This window comes from Barbatula barbatula (assembly GCF_947034865.1).
Source record: "Barbatula barbatula genome assembly, chromosome: 9".
NCBI classification, from domain to species: domain Eukaryota; kingdom Metazoa; phylum Chordata; class Actinopteri; order Cypriniformes; family Nemacheilidae; genus Barbatula; species Barbatula barbatula.
Genome location: NC_136772.1, coordinates 18,987,455 through 18,999,257, shown reverse-complemented (window position 1 = coordinate 18,999,257; position 11,803 = coordinate 18,987,455). Strand labels below are relative to the sequence as shown.

Genomic DNA, 11,803 nt, shown 5'->3' with positions numbered 1-11,803 from the left:
TGCGGCCCCCAGCACATTACACCCTTTCTCTAAGGAGGACATTGGCCATCCCGGGGCATTATTCTAGTTAAGGTTATTAGGGAGATGTTTTCGTACAATCAGCAAGGTTGGCATCAGGGACTAGCACTAAATGTGCTAATAATGGTAATAAGCCCACTGGTGATCTATCTTGCCCCAAGCATACAGACCAGTGCCAGCAGGAAATAATGAGACAAGGCTACAATTTTATTTACTATAGCGGGTGTCTTTAAAGTATATTAAAATCTCCATTTCATATTAGAGCGAATCTGTTTCATTGCATTTGGAGAAGTACCGCAGAGACTTCTCTGAAACATTTATCTGTCTCGCTCTTGTGCCTGAGGGTAGCAGACGTTTAATGTTAATGTGCTAAATATGTTTCCAGACATTAATATAAAGTAAGACGTCTCATCTGTGAAATAGACACTTTTTATTATTTCTGTTATTGTGCTGATGTTTACATAATGCTTAAAGATTCCCCACTTATTACGTGGAAGCTAATTGTAATGTGCTTTATCCTTTCTTTAGAGGAATAGTGGAATACAAAAACTGAAATATTTTCCACGATTTACTCATCCCTGTGTCATTCAAAACCTGTATGAATCTTTCTTTCATTTGATGAGAAATTCATTAAATGAGAAAACTTCATAGAATGACCATGAGCTGTTATGCCTCTATAAAAAGGGGCACCATAAAAAAGAAAAAAATTACTGAAATTGAATTTCCTTCCATCGTTTAAATATGAGCAGCTTTGTCAAAAATGTCTAACTCTTTTTACCAATTAAACCTTTTAATATATAGCTTAGCCAAAACTATGAATTATTTAATATTTTATTCACTTCCCAGTATTTGGCAAATACTTTTATCCTAAGCAACATACATTGCATTTGAGTCTGAGTACATGCTATCCCTGGGATCAAACCCATGACATTGGCGTTGATAGCACAAAGTGCTGACCACTGAGCTAAACCTTATGGTCAAAAACCTGTATATAACTCTGTGGAACACAAAAGAAGATATTCTGAGGAATGTCAGTGGTTATGTTGTCATACAATAGAGCTCACTAAGGTCCAATATTGTTTGGTTACCAACGTTCAAATCATACAGGTTTGGACATGAGGGTAAATCAATGATATCAGAATTTTGGGGTGAATTGTTGCTGTATGGCAATATACACATATTAAAAGCCAACATATACATATAAAATTAGAAGTTTAGCCCTTGACTGTCAGTTATTTCCATGCCAATACATGATGTACAGTAATTGTTGACTTTTAAAAAGAGTATTACATGTGCAAACAAGAGTGCAGTCTGAGTCTTATCACACTGATTTAGCAGTCACATCTTTGTGGTGATGAATGCGTTTTGCCCGAGTGCTCTAGACTAGTGGCTGGCAGGTAATATATCGAGTGACTGACTCCACTCCATCTGCCCCGGGGAAGAATACAGCATCGGACTCTCCCATGCCATACTGCACAAGGCCAACTGGGATTCCGGGTAATGAGAGATTATCACCCCTGTTGAGTTTGTTTTACACACACACACACAGCTACAGTTACATATTCTGCATGAGTGCTTGTCACATACCACATCATTAATGACCACATAATTAATCAGTCCAAATATGTCTAACGCATGGATAGTGACCCTCAGTCTTCAAAATGTTTAAGGGAGATACTGCACACTTGGGGTCCCAGTTGCAGGTCTTCTTCTGTACAGCCCCCGGGTTTAAACTGAAGCCAGAATTATTCAAGGGAGGCAAATGAATGGTATTTGCATGGGGAAATAGAATCATTAAAGAAAGAAGGGCATTGGGAGGACGAGTCCTTCATGTGCACACACAGTCCTTCCTTAATAGAAAAGGTAGACAAACCGTGTTTCAGCACACACCTCATGGTTTAATAGTGCTCACAATATAAGGCATTTAATTAAAGCAATTCAGGCAGAGATTGCATTCTGTGTTAATTATTTAAAGTGCTAGCGCAGCAGAAAAAGATCTTGTGACTGAATCGGTCTGGTTTGTCACCAACAATAGCTTGCGTGATGAGCAATTGTACTCGGAGCATCTTTTCTGTAATAGCAAATAGGCGTTCAATGTGCGTCAAACCCGTGTAAGCAGAAAAAAAGACAAAAGTAAAATCCAAAGTCCTTTTCAAAACAATTCAGAATAAATGACTTTTTGTGTTATCTGATGTTAAATAACAGCACCAGTGACATTCCAAGAGCAAAGATACGTGTGATTATCTCAATTTATGAAGTCTTTGAAAATGTTGCCATGGCATTAATTGGTAGCCCCTCCCCCCAACGTGATCAAAATTTGCCAAGAGGAGCCTCGTGCGGTCAGTATGTTGAAGACAGACTTGATAGTCTTAAAAGTGTACAAAAATTAAGACGAAAAGCCATTGTATGAACATGCTCCACAGTGGCCGCACCAACTAGAATCAGATGTCTTTTAAGAGTCGCACATGCAATTAATATTTAAATTTGTGATGCGGGACCAGTGTGAAAATGTGATTTCCCATCCAGCTGGGTGGTTTCTGAAACAATTAAAAATATGAAAAGTATCTTTGTGTCCAAGGACACGCTTGTTGATGTTTCCATTAAGACCTCACTGACATATTTTACATTTGTCTTGGGGAAGGATTTTAAATTTAACCAAGAAATTATATTCTTTGATTTTGCCAGTGACACAAATTGAACCCCATTAAACCTTCAGCCTCACAGATGTCATATAGATAACTGGTAACACAGCCTCGAGACATGATTGCCTCGTTCTGGTTTAGATATTGCTGTGTTCTCGGATTCTCATGAACGTTCTGAATCATAGCTCTCTGGAGAATACAACATTTCACATGGACCTCTATTTTAAGACAATTTGAAGCTCATTATGTGACAAAAAGACATTCAAAGATCTCATAAATAAGGTGAAATTTAAATAAACTTTTACAATGTGTATATAACAGTTTCAAACGTATGTAAACAGTAATACCAATTATGTATGTAAATATACAGTATATCTATTATATTTTACATTTGTTTTAAAACATTTGTCTTTGTTTCATCATTGATCATATATGTTATAAAACCTCTTATATATATTTTTTTCTGACAGAAAACTGCAGACTTCCTTTACATAAAGTGAGTAAGTGTAAAAAGAAAGCAAAGGAGAGGCAAAAATAAACATTCTAGTGCACTTTTCTATTGAAGACTCTTGATTCCTGAGGGCTGCACAGACATCTGGAGAAGAGGCACAAGGACATTCATGTATAGTATAACTGACAACATAACTACAACTGTGTGAAACAATAGAATGTCTCCTTTTAGATCCTTTTAAAATATGAAAATGATTAATAAATTAAATTGTTTAACCAAAGTTAATTCATTTCCCCAAAAATATCCTAAGGAGACAAATCATGGATAATTACCCAGTACACAAACACACTAATATACTGTATAAATTCAGCAAACTGGTTGTCATGGATTCTGATGAAGGGGTATAAAGTTTATCTTCAGTGTTATTTTGTTCGTGCAAGTTAATTGCCGTCTTCAATAATCAGTCCTACCTCAGCACAAACCAAGGAAGTGCCTTTAATTTTTGTATTTAATTGGGGGTAATGATGTTATTTCTCTTAATACAAGTCTTGTGTGCAGACATGCGAAGGTCCTGGCTGGAGTGATGGTATTTAGGTTGCACAATACATCAACTTGCATCTTGATTGTGCTACGCCTGTGACAGATGCCAGTGTGAACTACTGTATACAGCTTGGTTGTGCAAATGATGAGGTGATTAGAACTGTAAACTAGTTGCAATGTAAAATTATTTTCACTCAACAAGCAGATATGTGGTGAGGTTGGTCATACGAGCAATGCTTTCATTAAGAAACAGTAATCCCAAACAAAATATGTTTGGACGCAGACTTGCCATAAATCACATTAATTTTGAATGCTTAGTAAAGGGAGAGTTCACCCAAAAATGAAAACTGTCATCCTTTACGCACCCTCTTGTCATTTCAGTACTGTATGGCTTTCTACCTGAACTGAACAACGGCCATCTTTAAAATATCTTCATTTGTGTTTTTCAGAAGAAAGTTACACAGGTTTAAAACGACAAGAGGGTGAGTAAATGTTAACAGAATGTTCATTTTTGGGTTTACTTTACTGATTTACACTTTCAATATCAGGTGGGCATTTGTTAAGATTTTTTCGGTAAGTAAAAAAAAGAACATTTCCTTTTATTGCGCTTTAAACTTCCTTTGTTCTCAAGTAAAATTACTTTACCACATACAGGGTTTTGATCAAATGTGTGCCAGTGGAATCTGATAATATGGCAGCCTCTTATGGTGTTCCATGCCACAGGGATACACTTTGAAATATCCTTTGTGAGCAGTGAGTAAGGAGAGACACAGGGGGAAAAGACAGAGTAAATAGCTGCTCAGTATTTCCTGCTCACCGCATGTTAAAAAAAAGATTAGAATCATCACAGCATCTTATTCGAGAAAAGTGGAGCACAGGGAGAAAAATCCTCTCATTCATTTAGACCTGCAGGACAAGGCATATTGTGACAATGAGTCTCAACAACTGCGCCCTAGATTTTCAATAAAGTTTCACAATGCCTTTCAATTATTCAGATCTCCTTCTATATTGTGTCTCACCATCAAAGGGAATGAATCAATAAGGATCACACTTCTCCATATGAGACCAATAATAAAAGCATCCATATTGTTTTCCAAACTGTTCTCTGTTGCATTAGATCAACGAAAATGGACAAAAACACAGATTTCATAGTAAGCTGTGGATAATATTTGGAAATATATTTAATTTGGAATAAGATGTCTGGACAATATTTGTGTGATGTGAAATTTGTATTCTATATCTAATAATATATACCTCACAATAGGCCAAATCCGATGAATATACATTGATACAATTATAGCCTATTTAAAAAATATACATGAGCTACTAAAACAAGAACTCATTGCTAAAAAATGTTATGTTTTATTACATGGTCATTATTACATTTGCCAATTAAACTTATAGCAGGATCAACTGGGAAAGCAATCTGATCCATACCGTCAATTAGTCTACAGCAGATGGCAGCACATGCCTAATGCAAATCTATCTTAACCACAAGTAATTAGAAAAACATGGCATAAAAACAATTGGATTTAAGTCTCAGTTATTACAATTCGGTCAACTTAATAACTGATATAGTCAGTACTATATTTGAAACAGGCTTTCTAAATCCAATAAGAAAAATCAAAGCAGGGAAACAAATCAATTCATCATTTTAGACAAACAGGCTAAAATGTTTTCAATTTCTATCAAATCTATTCAATCTGTTACAAGCAGTCTATGTCATTAATAGGGTGTTGACTGATAAGTTAGAGGTTTATAAATATTTGTTTCAAGTTTGTTCAGAGGAGACCTGATTCCACCAATCAAATCGTGGCGCTCCATACTTTCCACCTATCAGAGAAGCTTCTGTAACTTAGAGAACAGTTACGGACCCGCTCGCTCCGGCCGGTCTGTTTTGATCCGCTGTCAGTCTGTAGGTGGTGAAGCCTAGATGGGGACACTTTTGTTTTTATGCTAATATTTCCTTTACAGACTGCGGCGCTTTTGTCAACGCTCAGGTTTATATAGGGGGAGAATGGTGACATTTGTCTGTGGTTGAGTCCGGTTTCTCAAGACCTCTCGAGATCGTGTAAGCCTCTGCCATGAGTTGTTTGGAGGTTATGTATCAGAGTTATGGAGCTCATTACTTGCCTGCGACATCAGCGGCTGCGGCAGCAGCGGCGTACAAAGCGGCATATTACCATCACCATCATCATCATCAGCCGCAGCAGCAGGTACGTGACACATCACTCAGAAGCTAGAAATAGAAAGTTTTGCTTATTTTACTGAATTAGAAAAAACTACTGAACATCGTCTGTGTCACTTTCCTAGTAAAACTTTTACAGGTTTAACTTATATAGTGGTAATAACGTATACCACGTTATTCCTTTGAAAGATCACAACATTTAATATATTTGTTGATTTAATAAAGCAATGATTGTTATTTTATAATATAAGATATTTAGGTTGCATTTTATATTACTACCTAACTGAATTCAATGATATTTAGACTAATAACAACTTCGTTTGATGATGAGACATTAAGTGTCTTGATATGAGAATAGGAATTATGTTTATACATGGATACATATGCATACATGGATTCTCATGAAGTTGGATGAAAGAATGCACAAATGCAAATATGTTATCTGGAGTTGTTACTACAAAGAAGCTAAAAATATAATACGTTTAGATATTTATAAAATTAAAGATTTCTATAAAGTTTTTGTAATTGGGTCACTACTGTAATTCCTGTTATTTTAGTTATAAATCAGTTTCTTTTATAGAATAGCTAACTTTCTACAATGCAATAACATTTCTACAACAAGAATGAACAAACCTTTGACTAGTAGTGTATAACTAAATTCAACACAATTGTAATAAAGTAAATTAAAAATCTAATGTTATACTATGAAATTTGATCTGGAATTTTTCGAATTCCAAGCTGTGAATTATAACTGGTTGTGTTTATACTGTCGCACGGAATTCTTTTTACAACAAATGTGCCAAGTGTGGGCACCAAGCCATCAATTCAAAGACAATCCTCAGTAATCTATTTTGGAAAAATTCCAGGTGGTCAATGCATGTGCTGCGGCTTTTAAACCCAGACTAGTCATTTTTCGTAAATAACATTGAGCTGTTTGTGTCTTTCTTCAGAAGAAAGGTCTCTACAGCAGGATGGAGGATTCCGAAGAGTTTTCCTCACACTGCGGCCAGAATAAACAGAATGCAACGCTGAAGCCCCGCTCTGAGCCTGAGCTTCAGAGAGAAGAGGAGCAGAATGCTGAAGAAGAGGAGCGGTGTAAGGAGGCGCAGCCTGCCGAGACGGAATACTTGAGCTCTAGGTGTGTGGTGTTCACTTATTTCCGTGGAGACATCGGGGATGTAGTAGATGAACATTTCTCCCGAGCTTTGAGCCAGCCCAGCACCTTCCCCAATATTGCTAAGAGCAGCAGGCTTCAAACTGGAGGACCATGGAAAGGTAGGATAAGTCAATGTTATAAAGATCCAAAACTTTTTAAAAATTTATATAATACAATACAATATTGTAACTGCTCAATATATAACTACTGTATGCAGCATGGATAGCAGTAGATACCAACTGAATTAGCTCAAAATAATTTAAATTTTTTATATAAAATTTAATCGTTTGGCTCTCTGTTTCAGATGGAGGCTCCCAATCTGAGAGTCAATGTGGCTCTATATCATCACCCCTGTGGGGTAGCAGCTACCCATCTCAGACCAGCCCATGCATCCCCTCCTCTCACCCCGAGTTCCCCCACACCGCACCCTTCCACCCTGCAGACACTGGCATCTGGAGCAGCCACAACCTCACGCAGACTGGCCTGCCCCCTCATTCTGCTCTCACTGACTCTTGGCATTATGGCCTGGGCGGCCAAAGCGGAGCAGGATACGCCCATGTACATGAAATGTACCCGCACATGCATCCACGCCACCCGCATTCCCACGCCCACCACATGCTCCATCACGCTCACAGCCCCGCTCTGGACCCTCGTTTCAGCCCCCTTCTGCTACCTGGTGTCAGAGCATCTTGTAGCCCTACTTCCTGTACAGATGGAATCAAGACAGAGTTGGAACCGAGCAGCATCACAACACCTAGCTGGCCTGCTTCTTTCCATGGGTCAGTGGATATCTATGATACAGGTGAGATGAGATCATGCAAATTTAACAAATCATGTATATAGCATTTGTCTCACTAATATTACAATGTAAAGTGCTGAACAGAATAAATTGTATATCACAGTTTGAGTAATTTCATGACCATAAGGGTATTATGATGATTATGATCTTACACACTATGCTCATATTAATATATAATATATATATATATTGACCACTTTCACTCTCTGGTTCCTATTATTTTGTTACTTCCTTATTCTGATCGGTTATGCCATTCAAATATATTAACAACAGTATAACATATTTCCTACCAGTTGACACATTTACATTGACACTGCTTTTATGTGAAGTTGTAGAATAAAGACAAAGTATTTCAACCTGATTTATGTCTTCACCCACAGCAGTCGAGCAAGATAAAGTAAAGGCCAGTGTTTGGTTCTAAGAAGGAGAAGATTCAATTGGACTTTATGCCGTGGACTGGACCGTTTCTGTCAGGGTCCACAGTACTGCATGTGGAATCTTTCCCCACAAGATTTTCTTGGGAACTATTCAGGGAGGCATCAGTCTTTATCAGTGAGACAGGCACAAAAACAGCTGTGGGGAAAACAAGTGTTTTTGTAAAGCATACCATCCTGCCTGAGTTTGTGCCTTTAATGCGTGCTCACGGATACAGATCAGATCCAATTCAGGAGGACTCTTCTGCCATCTGGGCTTTTAAAGAGCTCCACAGTCTACAAAGTGGTATCTACTGTACAATGCCACGTACCCAAATGAGGTTTAAGAGGTATATCTCCTTCTTTCTTTAAACAAGAGAGGTTTCTCATTGGTTGTTGCTTTATATGTACTCACCACAGGTTCTGTTGAAAGAACTGGATGTCTTAGTACAGTAAAAGGCAGAAATTTGTGAATGTTGACTAAACGGTGGACTTTCAAATAAAAGTTTATTTACTTTAATATATTTGTCTGAAGTAGTCTTGTTATGTTACTGATTTAAATTTTTTGCTTGTAATATGTGTTCATCAATGTATTTATTTTTTGATGTCACATTGTCTTGCCTTTGGGGAATACGTCATTACTGCTAATAATAAACTGCTAAGTTTTATTGGCAAACAGTAGGCTGTTTTGTTTGAATACATTCACTCAATCATTATGAGTACTGTCCCTAAAATTGCTTGATAACTACTTATGTTATTGGCATAAAGTGTACTTTTCCAAGCCACTAAGTAAGGCATTTGAGAGGTCAATGGCACTAAAGTACATTCATGAGTGGGGTTGTATAGCAGGCTAACTCTTATAGAGTCTTGACCAATTTTGGAAACAAAATACAGACAGAGCAAAATCCCAGTAGGGACAGTGTCATTCCATTCACATTTGGCTTCATCCCTCACAAAGCCACAGAATCTGGGATGTGTTATAAACTGTACTATATTCCAAAAATGTTTATGTGAATGCTTTTAAATGTCAAAAGTTGGCATATCTGAATTGGAGACAAATTGAACAATTGCAGTTAAAACAGACTCCTCTTATCCATTGCAGATATGTCCTAATAGTGATAAACCAAAAGAATGTGGATATATGACTCTTTGCGTAACGTCGACCCATATCCACCCAAAGAATGCAAGGAGCGTAGAATATGCACTCTGGTGTGAAATTGAACATTATTTTGGAGAGCTGCAGCTTTAAATATTTTAATTCAAGCACTGTGCCAGATATTGCATTATATTCTTTGTAAAAGACAGCTGTTGGGCTGGTCGTCTTGTGGGTGGAGAGGTTTAGTTAGTGTGAGTGTTGGGTTTGAGAGTGAGATCTCTGACCAGGTGGCTGCAATGACCCTAGGACCTCTCCAACTGCTTCATATACTGAGTCATAATTAGAAACAATGTCATTCTATATTGCTCGAGCCCAAAGACAAACATAGCATTTGGAAATTCGTAATTATAAAAACAAATGAATAAACAAAATAATGATTAAGGGAATTGTATTTTGTGCAACAAGAGCACAATCTGCGTTCTTTATCCATGTTTTTTCCATGATGACAATCAAAAATTGCTGATCATTAAAATAAAATGTCGGGACACGAATAATGGCTGTTATCGTGTTCTAGTGGATGAAGAAGTCCACTCATATTAGATGGATACATCATCTCTCTTTGCTAATTGCTGTACTCGATGATGTAAGTTTTAAGATGCAGCGGGTTGGCCCTTTGATCACAGGCAGGAGGAGAGATTCTCAAGTACCCCTAAAAGACAGCAGAGCAGCAGATAAATGAGGGATACACAGACCTGCATGCTACATTCACCCACTCTTCACAAGAGTAACATCATTAATAGAAAACACATGGATTCGGATACTCTGTGTTTTCAGTGTGGGAGAATGGCAAAGAAAGATCAACAGGCCAATGTGAATGTCCTTCCGAAACCTCAGATGTCCAAATTCGCTGTTTTCGGGAAATGGACTATACTTTGATTTATGATTAAATACCGTTTTGTATTTTGTGTTGTACACAAAATATGGAGGTTTTCAGAAGGACAGGGCCGATATACAAGCTGTTTCATTATATGCGACAATTATACTGTCAAACAAGATTTTCAGTGAAAAGCAAAATTTCTATCTGTTTCTATCATAGGACATTTTCAAAACTTTTTACGGTGCTTAGTCCTTTTTGTCCATTTGGAGTCGTTCCTTGTCTTTTTTATTGTATATACCTTGTGGCCTGGTTAACCATTAATATCAATCAAGGTATTTGAGTTAAATACTGTATGTGTTTATCATGAAGTAATTTATGTAATGTATCTTTAATTATAATGCAACTTTGAAGCCAATGTATCATACACAGAGATTTCTTGATAAGACACAGATCATTCCTGCCAAACCTTACCTACTATATGTTTGCGATATACAGTAGAACAGATTTGTTTCAAATAGGCGGACATCAGTACTGAATATAGACACAAAACAAAGTCTGCAAAGAATCATACAGCACATTGTGATGATGCAGTGCTAATGTAATGTTCATAGTTCATAATATATTTAATAAATAAATATATATTTAAAAGAGGGGAAGATGCTGTAGTTTCTTCTCTGGCTCATGATATCTCAGCAGTGTACAAGGAAACTGCTCCACAGGCTCTGCTCCTCCTTCAGGAAACCATCCATTGGAGACATGGAGCCCCTGCCTGGATCATGGGAATCTGAGCACTGAGGCTACAGCCATTTACATTAGCATGTAATGCACTTCTATGCTAATTTCTGTCGGCTTCCAGTGGCACCCCTTGGAGACATTAGAGGAACTTTCAAACCAGGCACAGATAGAGTACAGCAAAGGGTGTATGCTGATCTTTTTTGTTCCAACATGTGTACAGATTTCATAAGCATCCTGTTAATAGTCGTAAATACTAAACAGTGGCAGGCAGGACATTTTAGCTGCACTTGAAAATGTGAAATAATATCAACATGATGAATGTCATGATTGATAGACAACTATTATATGGAATGTGAAACAGGATGCACACAATAAGCAATTTATATTCTTACAAATACAAAAAAATTCCTTGCCATAGTAAGTCTAAATTAGTCTAATTATGAACTAACAACATTCTTAAACAGCAAACCATTCAAAGACCGTTTTGTCCCATCATACTTGACAGTTCAATGTCCAAGTACTGGGGTAAGCCAATGAATAAATTCTTTTCATCACAGTTTAGAATCAGCCAATCGGTTCAAATAGTTCCTTTAAAGTCAGTGAAATGAAATGAATGGGTTTACTGTGTGACATACAAAAGCACTGTGCGTAAGACTGGAGGGCCATGCCAATTCACCCTAGAAATCAGAGTATAAAACATCTGAGTCATATTTCATTATAATTCTTATGAAGCAATGATTGACCAAACCCTATGACAGTTGAAACTTTTAACATAGGCCTATCTTTCCTGAAGCTGCATTATTTGATGTGTTATTTAGACCTTTTCAAAACCAGAGCATGCTTATTTCAAAAACTGCTAAAGAAAAACATTTAATAAATACCACATAT

General features: G+C 37.1%; 1 protein-coding gene across 1 annotated transcript; it reads left to right on the top strand.

The window, feature by feature from the left end:
- Nucleotides 1-5,545: 5,545 nt before the first annotated feature.
- On the top strand, nt 5,546-8,880 carry vgll3 (vestigial-like family member 3). The gene is made up of 4 exons (XM_079464846.1): nt 5,546-5,867; nt 6,790-7,114; nt 7,300-7,797; nt 8,175-8,880. Exons 1-4 carry the CDS (start codon nt 5,736-5,738, stop codon nt 8,213-8,215), a joined length of 996 nt encoding a protein of 331 aa, XP_079320972.1. The 5' UTR covers nt 5,546-5,735; the 3' UTR covers nt 8,216-8,880.
- The last annotated feature ends 2,923 nt before the right edge of the window (nt 8,881-11,803 follow it).